Here is a 20745-nt window from a genome sequence, read left to right as displayed (position 1 = left end):
GGCTTTTAATAGGTTGAGGCTGAAGACCAAGTCTTGGCAACTTTCTGTGGCAGGGAGACTACAGACACGGAGCAGGCCCCTGGGCAACAGGTGGTCTTGTCTCCGGGTCCTTACATGGGCCTCACGTTCAGATCTGACTTCTCCAATGAGGAGCGCTTCACTGGCTTTGATGCCCATTACACAGCAGTGGGTAAGTAGCCCCTTTGCAGAGCCCCTGGCTCTCCGTCATTCTCTCTTCTTTATCCTCTTCTGATTTAGTCTTGACCCCTGCAGTGGCAAAGTCTGTTGCGTGCACCATGGACTGGGTAATAACACGAGAGGACTCCATGTTTCTAAACCTAAACTGGTTCTTTATTAGGAAAACTATTTACAGAGATGCTCCAACTGCAGCTAGCATTCCAGCCATGTGCACACAGACTGACTTGCTGGTGCCTCTTCCTAAGTCTTCCCCCTCTGCAACCTCTACTCTTCCCTCCAAGTTCCAGGCAGGTTGCTACAGAGTAACAGATCGTCAGGTCGGTGTCTGTCGCTCCCCAAAGTGCCCTCAGATTCTGGGAATCAGGGCTTCAGGCTGATATACCAGCCCAGCTCCTGCGCTCCAAGACTGGCCCAGCATCACCTTTCCCTCTCATACTCTCAGGAATCCCCAGTGAGATTATCCTACCCTCAGCCCTCAATTTTGGGGACCAGGCTTCAGACCCCTTAATCCACCCTTGCATATCAGCTGCCATTTTGGTGATGTGGAGAGAACTTTTAAAGGAAATTGTTCCATCTACTATTTATGGCTGCTCTGAGAGACTCTTACATCCGGGTGACATCATGCAGTTACTCCCGAACTATGCCGATGTAGCTGAGAGCAGAATCTGGCCCGAAGTGTTTAGAAGGCAACACACAGTGATCAGAGCACTGGGAAACAGAGGGAACAGCCTAAGCATGTCCCCTTGTAACACACATGCACACATAGCCCTAGGGCCCTGATCCCAGCAGTCGAATTCCTGCCCTGCGGGGGCACTCCATTGATAGACAGTGAGTTGCTGTTACAAACAAAACACTCGCTTTCGGCTGGACGGTTGGATGTGTAAGGCGGTAGGATCATAACCTCCATCCCCCCACCCCCTACGCGGTGGGGCAGGTGTGCCGATTGCCAGGGCAGGCTGGTGCCTCCTTTTCTCACACCAGTCAGCCCCGTGCTCACCCATCATGGGATGGTCAGATGTGGGCTATTGCTTCAGCCCATTACAGACGAGCCATGAAATCTGGTCCGAAACCGCATCGCCATTTGGTCCGAGTGCATCCTAGTTCCTCCTCGTTGCCTGTGCCGGGGGCGGGAGGGGGCCTCCCATCTTGGTGCCTGCCTTTCTAACGCCCCGCTCTCCTCTCACTCCCCTGCAGATGTGGACGAGTGCCTGGAAAAGAGCGACGAGGAGCTGGCCTGCGATCACAACTGCCACAATTACATCGGGGGGTACTACTGCTCCTGCCGATTTGGCTACATCCTGCACTCCGACAACAGGACCTGCAAAGGTACGGCCCGGCTCCGGGCTCTGCACATCGGGCAGCAGGGACGGCTCATGCCACGCTCTCTGCCACGCTGGGGTCTTCAGCCCTTATAGCAAATCTGCCCTCCCTTGCCTGTGTCTTCTTTCCCTGGGACTTGGGGAGCACGTTGGGTGTGCGCTCTCTGCTCGGCGTGCCCGAGTGGGTGTGGTCGGCCAGCGTGGCCGGTTCACCTCTGCTCTTGGCATGCGCGACACCAAAGAAAAGACTGACCTTGGCCCAAAGAAGGCTTTATCTTCGGCCTTGATCGTGCATCAGGACTGGCCAGTGCAGATTCCTGCGACCGCGCCGAGCTCCGCTGCTCACGAGGGTCTCAAAACACTTGTTTGGAGGACACCTGTAAGGGGGCTCCCTGCCCCCGAGCAGCGTGCAGGGGTTACGGCAGGGAAGGGCTAGTGGCTCCACGATGATGCAGAGCCACCAGCCAACCTCCCTGGGAGTGCGTGAGGGTTGGAGCAGCGATGGGGGCTGTGAGAGCAGAGCAGCCTGGGGATGGAGATGTACTTCCATGGATCCCCATGGATCTCCCCTGCGCCCAGCACTTGAGCTTGGGATGCGCAGAGCGCTTCCTCTCAGCAGCGATGGGCCCGATTCCCCTCAGGCTCGCACCAGCATAACTCCATTGGCCTTGGCGGCACCACTCCTGGTGGGCGCATGAGATCAGGTTCCAGGCCAGAGGTGCCCTGTCAGCGAGGTTAGGTCGAGGTGTTCTGAGGGCAGATTGCCAAGGTGTAGGACTAGGAGACAACACGGGGTCCAAAGGAGCATCAGCTGTTCTACGGTGCAGCAGGCCGGATTTGAACCCTGGGCTCCGTCCAGGACCAAGGGTCTAGCCCAGAGAGGCCGGTTGCTCAGGGTTCCCGTGTGCCTTTCAGTGGAGTGCAGCAGCAACCTCTTCACCCAGAGGAGCGGGGTGATCACCAGCGCCGATTTCCCCAGCCCCTATCCCAAGAGCTCCGACTGCCTGTACCGCATCGAGCTGGAGGAAGGTTTCCTCATCAGCCTGCAGTTCGAAGACAGCTTCGACATCGAGGACCACCCGGAGGTGTCCTGCCCCTACGATTACATCAAGGTGAGCTGGCTGGGCTGGCCCCAGCTCTGGGAGATCTCCGGGCATGAATCCCCCCACGTTACCTCACCTCCTAGCTCATCGGACCACCAGCGACCCAGGCCCAAGTGGGGACAGCCAGTGGGACCTGAGCCCACTCACAGCAGGGCTGAATATTTACCACAGCTCCGCTCCAGACAGCTCCGGCTGAATTTAAGCCCTGCCTGCAAAACTAAAAGCCCACCACTGAAGATTTGCTCAGGTTTTACTCAAGCAAACTCCCTCCATTCCCTGAGTAAGAACAGAGCCCCAGCTCACCACCTGTTTGCAGCACCCCCCTGCTAGTCCAGCACTGGAGCCCACCTCGCACCCCCAGCTTTTCCCGTGCACCCCATTCCTGAGCCGTCACACAGCTGGGTCAGTCCTGAGCGTCTCATGGACCCCAGCCTGTGTGTGACCTTGCGAAGCCTTTGAGACTTGCCCCTCCTTGTCCCTGCCCCGGCATTTCATAGAGGGGCTAAGGGTCTATATCTGCAAGGCCCCTGGGCGTAGTGAGACCCACGTGCCAGCCCCTGGGTATAGTGAGACCCACACGCCAGCCCCCGGGCGTAATGAGACCCACACGCCGGCCCCTGGACGTAGTGAGGATCTGAACTCTCTGCATTAGCTCCTCTTGTTGCTCCTGGCAGATTAAAGCCGGTCGGAAGGAGTTCGGCCCTTTCTGTGGGGAAAAATCCCCAGGACGTCTAGAAACCCAAAGCAACAGCGTCCAGATCCTGTTCCACAGCGACAGCTCAGGAGAGAACCGAGGGTGGAAGTTATCCTACACGGCAATCGGTAACTGCTCTGCCTTCTTCCCTTCACCGTGCATGGGGGGCTGGACGCTGCGGATGGAGACCAAGGCTCCACCTGGTCCCGAATCCTGTCTCTGACAATGGCCAAGGCCAGAGACTTCAGGCAGGGGATGGGATAGATCTTGCATAATGAATTTAACTGAGCCATCCTGTCCTTTGGACGGGGACTTCTCTCTGAGTGCGGTTGTGTCCTCAAACATGGGGACAGGGATCTCCCACGATCCTCACTAGCCAGTGTCACTGCACATGCTACTGCCAATCAGACAAGCATCAACCCCCCTGTAAGGGACCCTTCTGGACCTTACCAAGCTCTTTATTGACCTTACTAACATCCTGCAGCAGCGAGTTCCAGAGGTTAACCCTGCACGCTAAATGGGCTGCCTTTTTAATTTCATGGCGCGCCCTCCCTCAGTAACATCACTCTGTGCCATTGCCACAGCTGTCTTGAGCCAGGCCTGGGGAACGGCTTGAAGTCTGTGTGCAGCCTGCCCAGCAGCGCAGCCCAGACTGGCACGCAGGAGCCTGCTGGCCTGGAGGGTGTCACCCGCCCACATTCAGCACGGCTTTCTGGCCCCCTCTAGTGGTGGCGGGCCCGCAGAAACAGGTGGCGGCAGCCTGGGCTAATACAGCGAGGTAGTGGTCTGAGCTTAGGACAGGCTTTTGGATGCAAAGGTTCCTAGGGTCAGTTGCTGCTGCTGGCATCTCACCCAGGGGCGCAGCGTTGCTCGGAGTGGCCCACGGGGGGACCTGGCTTCGGGTATGTCTCTGTGGGGTTGTAAAGGCAGCAGCTCTGCTGGGCTGGCGGCGGGGGAGTGTTTGCCGGGCCGTGGTAAAGCCTGTCTCTCTGCACCGCTCCCACTGCGAAGTTCTCTGCTCCCTCCATTCAGAGACTCAGGCTTTGGCAATGAGGACGGTTTCTCCAGCTCCAGCTCTTCCCCAGCCTTCACCCCCCGCCCTAATCCTCCTCCTCCTCCGCATGGTGCTGCCCAGGAGAGGTCACTGAGCCCGTGCTAATCAGTGCAAGTGTCACACCGCCCCACCCACGGGTGAGCCAACTGCTGGGTTCCTTGCTCCCCCCAGCGGCTTGCCCTGACCTACCAGCCGGATGGTTCAGTCCCAGCCTGGTACACGGGGTGCCAATCACATTGCAGGTTCAGCATAGCAGGCAGCTCACCCCGGGCATTAGCTTAGCTGCAGGGACCGACTGGCCCCGCCAACAAATCTTTTTGCCACTTGGAAACCACGTGGATGTACCTGACTAACAGCAGCAGTGCCGAGCATTGGGCCACTGGGAGGAACAGGAGGTCTATGCTACGTCTGCAGTCATCGGGCCTCATCTCATCCAAAACATTAGAAAATAGCCAGGCCAGGGCGCAGGCAAGACAGCTCGGGGGGGATTCCAAAGGCAACCTGCTAGGAAGCAACGATATCTGTGCCCCTCGTGACACGCCCCTCTGCCTGCAGGTCTGGCCCAGTGAGAATTGCTGAGTACTATTATCCTAACAAACAGCTGTGGGTCCTGAAATTTCAGAACAGCCTCCATAGGTTGGGGCTCCCCCCTCGCACACTCTCGCCAGTCAGTCAGCGTGGTCTTTCTTTGTCCCCCCCTCGAAGGGAACCCGTGCCCACTGGTGCAGCCGCCAATCAACGGGAAAATCGAGCCCTCGCAGGCCACGTACACGTTTAAGGACCAGGTGGTCGTCAGCTGCAACACCGGCTACAACGTGCTAAAGGTACAAGAGCCACTGGCTTTGATCTGAGAGTTTGGGGCGGTGGGCCAGGTTCTCTTCTCTCTTACACCAGAGGAAACCTGGGGCCACTGGGGGGCGCTCCACGTGTCTGGCGTTCGCGCCAAAGGCAGGTCCTTATTTAAGGACGCCTACAGTGTTCTATGGTAATGAGTCAAAACCCGGGCACAGGAGGTCAGGCTAGATGATCGGATGGTCCCTAAACGCTCTGAAACGATCCCGGGATGGGCGTCGTTGCCACAGGAGGCTGCAGGTGCCCCCTGCAAGGCCCCAGCGATACATGAGCAAGCCGCCTCATTGTCCTAATTGGGCCAGCTTCTCTGCTGGTCTGACTCTACCGAAGCCAAGAATTTGGCTCTCCTTCACTAAGAGGTTCCCTTCATTTCAAGGCAACCGGGCTCTTCCATTATCTCATTTCCTTTCCTCAGACAGTGCTCGGAAGGGAGAAATTAATTAAACAAAAGCTCGTCAAACTCTCCCAGAGCAAGAACTATCCACAAGGGCCCACTACACTTACATCCACAAACTAGCCACTAAAGAAGTGGGACGAGAGAGAATACAGCATGTCCCCCAACCACCAGCTAAACCTCTCGCCCACGCCAGCTAACTAGCTACCTACAAATAAGCCAGACGCGAAGCTTGGCATCTTCCCAAGAGACGGAGGCACCTGGTGTGCCGCTGTCTGTGATGCCCCGCTACGCCCTCCCAAGCCAAGCAGGGCTGGTCCTTTGGTAGGTGACCTCCACAGAGCAGCTGGTAACTGAGGGAAATGTTGAGAATCAGTGGGTGGAACTCTTACCTCTGAATCAGTACTGAGCTGTCCTCAGCTCTACCTACCCCCTCCCTGGGGCTTCATAAAATGATCTCTCTCTCTCTCTCTCTCTCCTTATATAATCTGTCTCTAGCATCACTCCTACATCCCAGTACACTAATACCCTATGATAGGTTGCTCCATCCTCCTCTCTAGGTTCTAATACTGCGCCCACTGCCATCATATTTGAAAACAAACAAACATTTCTTTTCTAATTTTCTTTCACACTCAGTAAACTGAGGGGTTCTTAATGAAGAGGAAACTCTCTTTGTTACTGGCTTGTCCAGCGAGCAGCGTCTCTTTCAGGTGGATAGCTGGCCCAGTCAGGCATTGGGAAGACGAGTCTTTGCAGTGGGAGGGGAAGGTCCTTTGGCTGCGTGGATAATGGTTTTCGCTTGTCCCTTCCGCCCAGGATAACATGGAGAGCGACTCCTTCCAGATCGAGTGTCTGAAGGATGGAACATGGAGCAACAAGATCCCCATCTGCAAAAGTAAGAAACCCGCCCCCCTCCCTCCTTCATCTTGTGCAACCACTGAACGCTAAATGGAGCTACCGTGCCAGGCTCACAGAGTGCAATCCGCTGCTCAAAGGCACCTCACCAGCCAGGGTGGCTATTAATTATACCTCTGAAATCCAGGTTGGCTTTTTCTCCTAAACGGAACAGAGGTTGTGCCCAATGCCACAGGTTGGGTGTTTTATTTTTTCCCTTGAGTGACTTACTAATGCAATTGGATTTCCAGGCTGTTTGAGCTTCTCACATCTCAGACGGCCAAGCAAGCCACAGCCTGGCACATCTTCAGCCAGACATCCAGTGCCCCTTGACATCTGTGGGAAGGCTCCAGTTAACTTTTCTGGGAGCTGGATCAAGCCTGAAAGCTACTAGCAATGGGTGGGGGGGGGATATGGAAAGGTTCAGGTGCCACTTAAGACCTTCTCAGAATTTCTTTCATTCACAAAATCTGGGTGGAGATCTCACCAGAACAGTCTTTGTTGTGATCGTTCCGCTCCTTCGCTTCTACTCCCAGCTTCGGAGAGCCGAGTTCTGGTGTGAATCTGGACTTGCCCAAGTCTGGGAGATGTCTGGAGCTGGGTGGATGGATGTGGTTACTCTGCCCATTATACACATAAGGGCCATTTGTTAAATCTGAATATAGATCTGAATTTCTTGCCAGTTCGGGGGGGGTGTTCCAAACCACAGCTTTGGTGTGGTTCTAACTCTACCCAGAACTAGGCAATGCAGAGACAAATCAAACGAATTAGAAATGTTGACCAAATATTTTTGCAAACCTCAAAAAAAAAAAAAAAGTTCCATTTGAAAGAATGCGTGAAGACTCACACCATGCCTACGCTACAGACTTTGGTCGACACAAGCTGCGTCGGTGGACATCTGCCAACGTTAGTATACCGCTTGTGCACGTGCGTACCCGACTGCTTGCACACAGGGGAGAGCTGGTAAGGGGCTCACCAAGCTGAGGTTCGCACCGTTCAAGGAAGTAGTTTTACTTCATCACTATAGTGGGGCGCTTATATCAGCCAGAGACAAATTTGAGTGTAGACACTTGCACAAATAGGTCCGTGCAAGGCGACTTATGTCGACCTAACTTTGTAGTGTAGACCAGGCCTCAGATCACTTCTTATGTCTTCTGACCCAGTTCCCCCGTCTCTGAAATCAAGCTAATGAAATGCACTATTTACACCCTTCATCACAATTATTTTTTTCCTGCAACCACTGGCTTTTCTCCAGCATGCACACCTATGGCTCGCCTCACTAACGTCTGCCTTTTGAACTAGCGTCCTGGTTTCCATGTCAGGGAACGTATAGATTGCTTAAACCTGCATGTCCTACTCTCATGCCATCTACAGGTGGCTCTTACAGAACAGGAATAGCTCCATCCCCAGGGTTTTAGGACACTGGGTGGTACCAGGTTGGCAGTCCAGGCTCACTCTTGTGCTGCAGGTGAAGCTAAAAAGGAAAGGTAAATGTTCCTCCAAATGATCAGCTGAGTGAAATGTTCAAGATTAAAAAGCCAGTGCCAGGGTAAGGAGCCTTTGACCTCAAGGTCATCGGTGCCGATCCAGCCCAGGTCAGAAGTAACCGAAAGGCATTATCATCTGACAGTGGCCAGTGTTAAATGAACTGGCAGAATCCACCCCAGGGGCATGTAGGCATGCGTGCAGTTCTACACTTGCGTACAAAATGATGTCCTCTATGCAACACGACCTTGCACATATGGCACTTGCGAGGTCATGCTGTGCGGAGAACGCCGTTTTCTTCTAGAAAATGGCATCCTCTGTGCGCACTCGGGGGCCGGACGGAATTGCACCTCCTGTCCTGGGGCATGCAATGCATGCGTTGCACACGCAGACGGCACGCCACTGGTCCACCCAGTTCCTAGCAGAGGACTTGTGTGCGTTATGAAAAACACCATCCCAATTGGCATTAGCTGGCACCCGAATGTTGGCAATGTCAGCTTGGAGTCTGAACTCCCCTCTGTCCCCTCTAGGTAGTCTGTCAGGGGCCTGGTCCCCCTGCAGCCCCCATTTGGGTCACGTCCTTACTTGGGCTCTCATCATCCAGGTTGTGGATGTTAACATCACCGGCCCAAAGACGGAAACCCAGCCCTCCAGCTGAGCTCCCCTGGAGTTCACCCCCACCGAGGTTAAAGGCAGAGAGAAAATTAAACAAACGAGTCCCAGACGAGCCCCCAGCCTCTCTTCCTTCAGGCAGTCTTGGGCAAGCCACAGTCCGGCTCAATGTCCTCTGCTCAGCCACCGGAAAGGGTCTTGAGGTGACTGTTTATAGCCTGGCCCTCCTCTCAGGGGGCCTGGACAGTCTGTGGTCATGGGAGCAGCCCCTGCCTTCCATCAGGCCTCTCCCTGGGAGCTGGAGACTTGAGGTCTGTCCTCATCCCCGAGCAGCCTTTTGCTGAACTTTCACACCACTCCTGACGGGCCCTCCCTTCCTGGCTGGTGCAGGGTTTGCACACCCCCACACACAGCCCCGGCCCGGTCAGGTGGAGTCACATGGGGCAGCGTTGGGGAAGAACGCACCAAGCTGGTGCTGATCTGTGATGAATGGAGGAGGGCTTTGGCCTCCAGAGCAGTACGTTCAGAACCGTCCAGTTTAACTCCTCTACGCGAAAGAAGTACCACCAATCCCTAAACACTGACAGTTTCCTTTATGCTCCGATGTATTGAACTTGCTGCCACCTATTCCAGAGCAGAGAAGAGGGGAGGGTGGGGGAAGTCAGCCGATCTCCCTCGCTTGGCAATCACCATTCAGGAAGTCTCGAGGTCAGTAAAAGGGGTTACAACTCCAGCCACTGCAAAACGTTCTACTCACACTGAGAGCAATGGCAGCCTGGCCTGAAACCCTTGTGGGACTCTTTGAACCTTGACTCTTAGCCCCTATCATCCATCTAGCAACCAAGCACACACTTGAGGAGAGATCATAAGAACGGCCACACTGGGTCAGACCAATGGTCCATCTAGCCCAGTATCCTGTCTTCCGACAGTGGCCAATGCCAGGTGCCCCAGAGGGAATGAACAGAACAGGTAATCATCAAGTGATCCATCCCCTGTTGCCCATTCTAGCCTCTGTTTGCCAGAAGCTGGGAGACACCATCCCTGCCCATCCTGGCTAATAGCCATTGATGGACGTATCCTCCATGAATTTATCTAGTTCTTTTTTGAACCCTGTTATAGTCTTGGCCTTCACAACATCCTCTGGCAAAGAGTTCCACAGGTTGACTGTGCGTTGTGTGAAGAAACACTCTGGTGGCTGACCAGAGGACCAAGGTAGGTTTTGTTGGTTATGGATGGAGGAGCTTCCGAAGGCTCTGGGAAGTAGCGCAGCTCGAAGAAGGCCCCTGCATTTTGGAGGTTGACCAGAGCTTTTGGGCTTCAAAAAAATCACAGTTACAATGTCACGGGCACAGACCCCGTCCTAAGGTTTTCAGTAGATCCAGCCTGTGGCTAGGCTGGGCATGCTGGGATTGCCGCTTCTGATCCCATACCAGCCCAGGAAGCTCACTCCCAGCCTTTGATCTTTGGTGGAGCTCAGACCTGGATCCCGCTTCAATCTTTGGAGTCTTGGGACCCATTTGGCTGATCAATCCAAACCCCTGTGTGGAATCATGGATCCAAATCCTGTGGCTTGGACCCTTCTGTAGCTGTGAGGAAACATTGCCTCCCCCCCATCTACTCTCTCTCCACACACCCATGGATATCCAGGATAGGCGCCTAGGATTCTACTCTCTTGCTAATCCATGCAGTTGCTTTGAGCCATAGATGCATATTTTGGCTCTTGTTCCTCTCTTGTATTGGTGACACTTGGGAACAGGGGACAGCTCTGAGGACCCAGAAACGTTGCTGGCTGGAGTTTTCCTGATCCACAACCTTCTTCTTGCAAATATCATTGCGGGCGGGATCTTTATTTGAAAATAATACTCTACAGGCATCTGCAGAACCCGCTGCCCGGTGGTGTTTGTAAGGGTACATTTTGGTTTGCAAATCTCGCTGAAGATGGAAAGCGTGACGCTGCTAGAATTGCTAAACATGATCATATCTTACAATATTGTCTTTGAAGCGTGTGGAGCAATGATTACTGTAAAATACAAAGGAATGCCCCTAATTCAGTCAAACCTTGAGTTTCCAATTCCCCTATTACTATACCAGTCTCCCACTGATTTCATGTGGAGCTCTGCTTGTGCGGAGACTGAAAAAAAACTAGAACTGGCTGGAAGTTTTTCCTCACCAATGTTTTTCCCCCACCAGCTTTTGGACCAAAGAGAAATTGTCATCAAAATCTTTTCAAGGTTTCGTTGAAAAATTGAAACCCCCAAAACTGTCAGTTTTGGTTGTAAAAAAAAAAAAATGGAGGGAGGGGGGGAAACTGTTGTCAATTAAAATCCCTCCAAAGAAATAATCGATGAAAAAGATGCACAAAAATGAAACTTTCCCCCAAAAACATTTGGCCGTAAATACATAGATTTTGGACCAAGTGCTAATAAACACTGATGGGGGAGCTGACTTGGGCAATGAGGAAAGTTTCATTGGCACAGGAGCCGGCCAAGCTGGTGTGGGCTGCATCCCACTGGGGATGTCACCACAATGAGGCCGAGGAGGATGTGTGAAATGAGGAAGCCCATAGAAGCAACAGAGGACTTTTACTCCTCTAAGAGAGGTTTCCCTTTAAGCAGATTCCATTGCACTGTAGTGCCTATAGATTTTTAATAGAGATGAATCCCTGTGCACAAACTCCAGAGCACAGCAGTCAGCGTGTACAACCCAAGCTGCCTGTCACGCTTGCTGCATTGATACCGCAGAGCGTTAACGATTTCTGGTGTTATTGGGCTGTTTTTCCTGCATGAACTTCCTCTGCTCATCCACTGATTCTGCTTTCTCTCTCTCTGCTTTCCTCTTTCCCCCCTTCTCCTCTGCTTTCGGTGCAGCTGCAGAAACAACCGACCCCAGGCCAGAGAGAGGAGCCGAGTCGGACCAAGCGACAGCATGAGCCCGGGTGCCATCAAGCCACACCCCTTAGAGTGGCCAGAGTGTTTCTTAGACGTGTCAGGGAGTCACTAGGGCTCCAGCGGGGTATCCCCACCCCGTCACCCTTCCTGATCTGTATGGGACACAATGGGATTCATCGCTGCTGTACGTACGGGGCTGTGCGCTTAACCCCTTTCTGCCCGGCCCGCGCTTAACTCCGGAAAGGGAAAGAAAAAACAAAACAAACAAATTCAAACGCTCAAGCCCCCGCCGGAAAACAAACAAACAACCAACCCTCTAGGCTGCTGGGAGACATAACACACGCCAGGGAGCTCGCATCCTGGCGCTCTCCACGGACACGCCCACTCCTCCCACTCCATCCCAGCCCCGCTCCCCACCGCAATGAAAGTCCTTCTGCACAGCTTGGTGGCTTTGTCTGTGCTTGTTTTGTTGGCTTGGTTTAATTTAACTCTTTGCTCTCTGGGTAAATCTGGGAATCTGTTTCAGTGTAATGAATAAGAAACGTTCCTCCCTCTAGTCTAGCTAAATAGCATGAGGCAAAAAATGCCAGCCTAGGTCAGCATGTTCCAGTGCATTTCAACCCCCTGCCCCTAGCTCTTTGAGACTAAAAGGTGCTTACAAGATAGATCCACGGGGAAGCTGTCTGTGATCACAAGTCTCTTTAACCTGCTTTTGCCAGCCCAAAGCCCTGACACAACTGGACTCTTCATGGTTCCGTGCTGAGGGTTCCAGCTCCTTGCCACCCATCCCAGATCTAGCAGAGACCTCCAGGGCCAGAGAGCACTGGCTAGAAGGAATTGGGGCAAGGGCTGGAACCATGCTATTGGGGACAGAAAGGGGGAAGAAAATAGAGCAAGCCAGGGAAAGGAGCAGGGGAGTCGGGGGGGGGGGGGGGGGAGGGCTAGGTGGTAGTGATGGGCATGGGCAGGGGAAATGATACACCGCAGCAGGAGTGATGGGGAGAGAGTGGATGAAGATGGGCTCTTGAGAGCTTCCCTTCATCTGCCCCACATGGGAGGACCAGCAGATCTGTCTTCTCTTTCCTGCCATGGGGACCGGCAGCAGTAGACCCCCATGGAAGAAAAGCTACAGAATTCATAACTACCTTCACCCCAGGCCAAATTCACTGTTCAGGTCAAATCTATCTTCCTGTGAGAGCCCCACACTTCTGGACATACCTGCTAAGGCCCCATCCCCTTTGCTCTGTTCCCAGGACTCTGCCTCTGCTAGGTTGCTGAAAGAATGTTAGGAACCATTAGGAAAGATCAATAATATGACAGAAAATATCATAATGCTACTGTATAACTCCATGGAACGTCCACACCTTGAATACTGCAGGCAGTTCTGGTCAACCCATCTCAAAAGAGATATAGTAGAATTAGAAAAAGGACAGTGAAGGGCAACACAAATGATTAGGGGTCTGGAACAGCTTCCATAGGAGCAGAGATTAAAAAGACTGGGACTGTTTAGCTTAGGAAAGAGACGACTAACAGGGATATGATAGAGGTCTGTAAAAGCATGACTGGTGTGGAGAAAAAGGGTTATTTACCCCTTCTCATAACATAAGAACCAGGGGTCACCCAATGAAATTAATAGGCAGCAGGTTTAAAACAAGCATAAGGAAGTATCCTTCACACAACGCCCATCGGCCTGTGGAACTCATTGCCAGGGGATGTTGTGGCCAGAAGTATTAGTGGGTTCAAAAAAAGAATGGAAAAGCTCACAGAGGATAGGTCCATTAATGGCTATTAGTCAAGACAGTCAAGGATGCAACCTTATGCTCTGAGTGTCCCTAAACCTCTGACTGCCAGAAGGTGGGATTGGACGGCCGGGGATGGATCACTCAATAAATTGCTCTGTTCTGCTCATTCCCTCTGAAGCACCTAGCACTGGACACTGTCAGAAGCCAGGATACTGGGCTAGCTGGATTATTGGTGTGACCAGCATGGTTGTTCTTAGGTTCCTGGGGGCTACACTGTGACACAAACCTCAGTAATATTTAAGGCCTGGAATCAGCATTATTGTGAAGCCTCAGAGAGCTCCCCAACGGGGTAGTGCCAGGCCAGTGAAAAGGAGTCTTCGCGTGACTGAGAATCAGGACCATGGAGTTTAACTTCACCCCATACCACCCGAACACCACCTCCCTGCAAAGACAGGCCTGAGGCAAACCCTGCGTGTACAAGTCACAAGGCACGACATTTTCCATCCATAACCCAATGCAAATTCTGTTCATAACACAGGCACCCTGGAGGGCCAGGAATCAGGTTAGGTCATTCTTATGAAGGGTATAAATGGCCACTGGGTCACAGGTTGTACCGACTGTCTCCTCCAGTGGCAGCAGGGAGTGGGAGCAGACATTGTGAGGGGTGAGCAGAGGAAAACTAGATCCCGGCTCTAGACTCTGCAGATTTCAACACCCTGAGAAGGCCACATCCTCAGGCCATTGCTGCCAGCACCACTCCGCACCACTCGTCGTTCATGAGGAAGGCCTGTGACCCGGCACGTCTCTGGCAGCTTGAAGACCTTGCTAACTGGAGGCCTTTTCCCCACAGCGGGCAGCATGAGACTGAAAGGAGGAGGAAGATCATGATGATGGTGCAGAAGAAGCTGCCATCTCTGGATAACCATTGTCTCTCCATTCCTGACCGTCCCCTTTTGCTGTCCATCTCAAGGAGACCACAGTCTTTCTCCTACTGTAAACCCACCCTCAACGACTCCTAACCAAGTCTGCTCGGGTGCCACTCAACTCTTGCGCAGTGTTTTGAAGCAAAGGCCCAGCAACTGGTGCAACTGAGTGTGCCCAGGCCCGGAAGTAGCGGCAGTTGAAGGCAGAGGCCCTGGGAATGGCGTGACAGCATTACCGTCATCCCCAGTGGTAATATCTTGTGGGGGGCATTGATTGATACACGCTGGTAACGCCATAATACTGCTGCATACGGACACCTGAATGGCCAGGGCTGTCTGGGTCCCTTCTAACTCCTGATGGTAAAGGGTTAGGGCTTTCTGGTCACAAAGGGCATAATCTGTAGTCTCAGCCCAGATGGCTTTGACATCCAGGAGTGCCACAAGCAAAGGCAGAGCGGAGAAAGAAGGCAGAGTGGGTCTGTCTGGAGAGAGATGTTCAGACAACACCACCCTACCCCTCTTTGTTTGGTGATTCTTTTCCAAGAGGCTCATTGCTCACCTGTAACTCAGAGCCTCTACCAAAAACCAATTGTGTGGAAGACCGAGCCAGTGCCCATCTCTGCCTGGGCCCTCAGCTCCCCCAGGCAGGTACCCGAGGCTTAGCAAGTAAGAGAGCGCTGATCTTAGAGACCTCACCACGGTTCTTGTAGCCAGTTTGACTGTAGTCTATGAAAGTTCTGTGCCGCTTAGTAACTACAGGTGGTTCTCTGTGTGTGTACAGTGCCTAGTACAATGCCGCCCTGGTTCATAACTAGGGTTCCTAGGTGATACCCTAATACAAACAATAGTAATTAACAACAACAGCATACGTTTCCCCTGGGCTTTCCTATAACACCCCGGTGTTACTGCTTATGGTCAACAGGTCACCACCAGGGCCGGCTCCAGGGGTTTTGCCGCCCCAAGCGGCGGTAAAAAAAAAGAAAAAAGAAAAGAAAAGCTGTGATCAGTGGCACTTTAGGGGCAGCTCCACCATGCCGCTTTCTTCTTCAGCGGCAGGTCCTTCCCTCCAGCCACCGAAGAGCTGGACATGCCGCCCCTTCCCCTTGGCCGCCCCAAGTACCTGTTTGCTGCGCTGGTGCCTGGAGCCGGCCCTGGTCACCACAGATGTTGATTAGCCCCAGAGTCATGACAGCCGCCTCCATTTCCAACCCTAACGTGTTGCCACTTTAAAATGTGACAAAGCCCCAGCCAGGAAGATACAAGAAAATAAAACAGCAGGGGAGGAAGTTTTGAAGTGATGTGGGGTTTGTCTGGTTTTACCGTGAAGATCCATTTTTTTCCTAGAAGGTCAGTTGCGTGACTCAGACTTCACAAATGTGGCCCCTTGGCTGATTATTATTTATAGAGCGCTAACCATGTGCTATGCAGCTCAGAGACAAATATGATGTCCTTGTCCAGCAGAATGGGCAGTCTTGATATAGAATATCAGGGTTGGAAGGGCCCTCAGGAGGTCATCTAGTCTAACCCCCTGCTCAAAGCAGGACCAATCCCCAGACAGATTTTTACTCCAGTTCCCTAAATGGCTCCCTCAAGGACTGATCTCAAAAGCCTGGGTTTAGCAGGCCAATGCTCAACCCACTGAGCTATCCCTCCCCCCTTCTCAAGTTGTAGAATTCGCAGAGCTTGTCTTAACCAGCATGTTAGCTCGAAGTATAACTTGAGTGTTGCTGCTACCCTGACGCCCATCCACGCACACAAATCTCTGCTTAAGTTCAGTGGGGCTTTAAACTGACATGTTTCAGGCATGGTGGAAGCTCAAGTCTTACTGCTGCCCCATCTACTAATGCAGCGGGCATGGGACTCCTGCTGGTGTTAACACAACTCATCAGCGGCTGACCCAATCGCGCTGTGTCGCCCCGGTATTATTCTGCAGCGTGGCCGCTCTCACTGACGCTAAGCTAGCTCATCACTTCAGGGTGGTAACAGTGGAGACAAAACCTAAGTCTCTGATCCTTCAAACACTTCCTAGCTGGCGTGGTGCTTGCTCGGGGAGTCGTTCTGTTGGTTTCTGGCAGCGCTGAGTTCTAGACGAAGTGAGGGATGGGGTACAACAAAAGCCCACGTTTAAGCAAAAGCATGAATCCAAGCCGCAATGCAAGTCAATGGATAGAGCGGTGGGCTCGGCTCCAGGACACGTGGGTTCTCTTCCTGTCTCTGACCTGACTTACTGAATGACTTTGTACCAGGCGTTTCCTGCCTCTGGTCGCCTCCCACCCTGTGTCTGTCCATCTTCTAGTCAGCGCGTAAGCTCATCGGGGCAGGCAGCATCTCTCGCCCTGTGTTTGCACAGTGCCGGGCACAGTGCGGGCTAAGGTGTCATTATAAGTAGCAGCCCATTGAGAGGATCAGAATTCAGAGCACATCCTGCCCACTGCACCAAGTTGCCATAGGATCTTTAAAGATCAAGTGGCCTTTTTCACAGGCTTTACGTCCTACGAAAAAGGCAGTTGTAGGGGTTAGTATGAGCAGGGCCTGCCCTTTGAACATCCTGCCCTTGGGTTTAGATCATTAGTTTGCTCTTGTGCTGGTTGTGACGTTCCTGGGGCTGCATTGCTCCTTCTAGTGATTAATTTGCTGCCTGACAATTCTACGTATTTGTCCACCAACAACTGTGCAGCCAGCTAAAGCTACTGACGTGTTTAGCAGGGGATCCCCCTTGTCTGGGCCCGGCTGGTCATGATTACACCGATGCCTGCCTTTCCCAGGCTCTGATGGGAATGAATACTCAGCAGGAAGCAAGGCAAAGTGTCATAACTGAGTGTCTACAAGCTCTGAACGTGGTCAAATCTTTTGAGAATCCAACCACGGCCCAGGTACCGAGCTCCACATGCAGTACGCAGTCCAGCAATGGCATGAGCCCTTCGCAGTTCATTCGCAGAGTTCCCGTGATGCCATCAGAACCCCTTTGACACGCGTGTCTGACCGGTTAGCTCCTACTCACCTGTGCAGTATTCATTCCCTAACCAGGAATATATATGGATTTGTTACCATAAAATCCCTAGCTGCCTAGTGATTTCAGTTAACACTACAATACACACCACAGTCACTCAGACTTTGACAGTAATAGCAGGGCTAGAACTCAGTCTCCTCATCCCAAAGACCAGCCCTACCACTGGAGCCAAAAGAGAATCTCCCTTAGCTATTAGCAGTATAATGCCTATGACACACAGTTGAGCAATCCAGTGTAACACAAGGGTGCATGTACACACTGGCTAGTTCATTGCATCACTGACCTGGACTTAGACAGTCATATCTGCACACAGACTGACTGGAGTTACGGTTCATCACAGGAAACCATTGCCCTGCGTAGGAATGGAGTGGGCAAACTCACAGAGGGAAGGGTCGGTAGGGGGCATATTGCAAGGTGTTGTGTGGTGAGGCTAAATTGTGAAATCATGGCCTGTTGAAATCAATGCCAAAATTCCCACTGACTTCAACAGGGCCAGGTCTTCAATGGGAGCGATTCCAATGGGAAAGGGCTGAGAGGGCCTGTTGGAAGGAAAGGGAAAGACGAGGAACTAAAGACAGATATACCCCTCCTCAGTGCCCGAAGGGTTAAAACCATCTCACTCGCACACATCCCCACCTGCTGCCGGCCTAGCTCTGGGGGGGCTGGCAGGCCAGCTGACATACAACCCCCTTTCCAGCTCCCCCAGGGGCAAGCCATGCAGCAATACCCAACAGAGGCAGTGGGCAGAGCCTGCTACGGCAGGATATGTACGTAGGCTACTAAAATCTCCTTTCCTTGTGGACTTTTAGTTGCCGACTGCAAAGCACCGGTGAAGCTGGAACACGGGTCCGTCACCTTCGCCACGAGGAACAATCTCACGACGTACCGCTCAGGGATCCGGTACTCCTGCCAGCAGCCCTACTATCAGATAGCCCCAAATATCACTGGTGAGACCATCCGCCGCTGGGGAAGGGGCTGTGGCCACTCAAGCGGGGGTGGGGCTCTGAACAGGGAGAGCGGGCGGCATGTTCATGGCTGGGCTAGTCGATGTGCACAAGGCTAGTGTTAATAATAAGCACGCATCTGCGGAGCATTGTGCAAATAATCTAGTGGGTATCTAAGTGTATCTATTACATAGATTGGGCATAAGCTTTTGTGGGTAAAAAAACCCACTTCTTCAGATGCATGCAGTGAAAATTACAGAGAGAGGCATAAATATACTGGCACATGAAAAGAAGGGAGTTACCTTACAAGTGAAGAACCAGTTTTGACAGGGCCAATTCAATGAGGTTGGATGTGGTCCACTCCCAATAATTGATGGAGGTGTCAATATCAAGAGAGGGAAAATTGCAGGGAAAAATCTCCCTGGACAGTCAATAACAGATTTAAAAGTAGCCATCCTTCAACAACAACAACAAACTCCAAAAACAGACTTCAAAGAGAAACTGCAAAGCTACAATTCATTTGCAAACTTACCACCACCAATTGGGGCTTGAATAGGGACCGGGAGTGGCTGGCTCACCACAAAAGCCATTTTCCCTCTCGGTATTGACACCTCCATTGAAGCCAATCAGTATAAAGCATTCGGCTGCCAAACCCAGAGATCGTGCATGCAAGAGGATTGCACTGATTGAACTAAATGGCTTTCCAACCTGACTCCATTAAATCAGGGCTGCAGCAGGGTGTGAACCAGCCCTCACTGGCGCACACCACTGCGGGGACGCTTGCCGGGATGGCGGTTTGAAGAACCAGTCTTTCCCTCACAACAGTGGATTGAAATGCGTTAGCCTAACTAATGTTAGTGGGCTCAGTGTCAGGGGGAAATGTAACAGCCTGTGATATGCAGGAGGGTCTGTAACAGTGCGGGACTCACCCTGCTGCGCCTCCTGCTGGTCTCTGTTGGGAATTAGCTCTGCCAGCCTTGGAGCGCCCTCTGCAGGCCAGTGATCCACCTTGCCGCTGGCCCTATGTCCCTCCCAGGACCCCGGTGCCCCTTTTCTCCGGGTGCTGCCCCCTGGCAGTAACCCCTCAGTCTTAGGGTCTCCCATCCCCACAGAACCCCCACAAATAAGGCCATTGCCAGTCACCAACTAATCCCCACGCCCTGGGGCAGACTGCAGTATAGGCCACTCATCATCGGCAAGGCTGGGTTTGGATCTACTGCCTTTGCCTACCCCTGGGCCGCCCTCTGCAACCCCCAGTACCTGTTTGCCTTTTGCTAGGCCGCAGCCTGGGGCTTTCCAGCCCTGCTCCACTCAGGTACCCTGTCTCTAGCTCCCTGCAGCCAGGCCCATCTCCCTCTACAAACAGAGACAGACTGCCTGAGCTCAAGCCTTTATAGGGCCAGCTGGGCCCTGATTATGGCGTGGCCCCAGCTGAGTCTGCTTCCTCCCAATCAGCCCAGGCATCTTGCCCTTCCACAGCCCTCCTCCAGGGCTGTTTTAAACCCCTCAGGGCAGGAGCGGGTAACCACCCCGCTCCAAGGTCAGACTAGCTGCTCTCCTGGTCCTATGGATCTGACACAGGGCCTGATCTTCAGAAGATCTGAGCGGCCAATGCTCCAGACGAAGCCAATGGGAGCTGGAGGCGCCTAGCACCCCTCCAGGTCAGGCCCCTGGAATCACCGAGAGACAATACAATTGTCACAGGGTCGGCTGCTTCCTGAGCTCCCCCTCGTGGCCAGAGGTGGACCTGCGGCATTCTGCCTCTGTTTCCCTTCTTCAGGGCCCTTTAAGAACCCCCCACCCAAACTCATCTCTAGCTCAGCCATTCCCCAAATGGAGTTCTCCAATCCCTGTGAAAGCTGCGCTCCCAGTCGGCCCGCTGGGAGCTCCCAGGCCTTCCCTGCCTGGAGTCTGCTCCCTCCCAGCAGCCATTCCCTGCCTTGGCAGGCCCTGGTCTCCCTCCAGCTTCACTCTGGTACCTCTCCCTACACAGCCCCACTCCTCAGCAGCTTCCTTAGAAAGGAACCCGTGGATCCCTGCTTCCACGTGCCTCCTGGGCTCGGAGACCCCACAGGGAGGGACCCAGAGTCCGGACTCCAGTCAGAGTCTGAACATCTACGCTGCAATTTCATAGCCCCAGCCAGAATCAGCTACCCCGGGCTGGCCACAGCTTCTGCCTTGGGGCTCTGATTGCAGTGTAGAAATACGCTCACGGTACAGTGGTCAGAGCATCGATAGCCTGGTAACATCTCCGCTACTCTCCCCTCTTACGGGGAGTGGTCTGCAGTCCCAGCATGCAATGCTTCCAGCTGGACCCGAGCAGCTGCAGTCTGCAGAGACTGAAGCCCGGATCCTCAAAGGAATGTAGGTGTGTCACATGGCGGGAACTGACCGCCATGGCGCCTCCTGCTGGTCATCCGGGAATGAGCTCTTTCCAGCCTCTGAGCGCCTCCTGCTGGCCGGTTTCTCTCCCTTGGCTACCAGCCCTGCTGTCTCTACCACCTCTGGCCCCGCATCCCTCCCAGACCCCGGTGCCCCTTAACTTGGGGTGCTGCCCCGCAGTACCCCCACACTCTGGGTCTCCCCTCCCTTGGGGGAACTCCAACCCCCCTACCCCCACCTTGCCTCAGTGG

General features: G+C 53.3%; 1 protein-coding gene across 4 annotated transcripts in view; it reads left to right on the top strand.

Moving 5' to 3' along the window:
- MASP1 (mannan binding lectin serine peptidase 1) overlaps positions 1-20745 on the top strand; it is a 64265-nt gene that overhangs the window by 18425 nt on the left and 25095 nt on the right. For 3 of the 4 annotated variants that reach the window (XM_034782681.1, XM_034782682.1, XM_034782680.1), the window contains exons 3-9: positions 13-190; positions 1393-1524; positions 2433-2629; positions 3295-3442; positions 5074-5192; positions 6431-6509; positions 17978-18115. In XM_034782681.1, coding sequence (XP_034638572.1) covers positions 13-190; positions 1393-1524; positions 2433-2629; positions 3295-3442; positions 5074-5192; positions 6431-6509; positions 17978-18115 — 991 coding nt within the window. Of the gene's footprint in view, positions 1-12; positions 191-1392; positions 1525-2432; positions 2630-3294; positions 3443-5073; positions 5193-6430; positions 6510-11472; positions 11926-17977; positions 18116-20745 lie in introns of those variants that run through there. The other variant, XM_034782683.1, reaches the window with a different exon arrangement.

The sequence above is a fragment of the Trachemys scripta genome, chromosome 9, assembly GCF_013100865.1.
Source record: "Trachemys scripta elegans isolate TJP31775 chromosome 9, CAS_Tse_1.0, whole genome shotgun sequence".
Lineage (NCBI taxonomy): Eukaryota > Metazoa > Chordata > Testudines > Emydidae > Trachemys > Trachemys scripta.
This window is presented reverse-complemented; position numbering and strand designations above follow the sequence as displayed.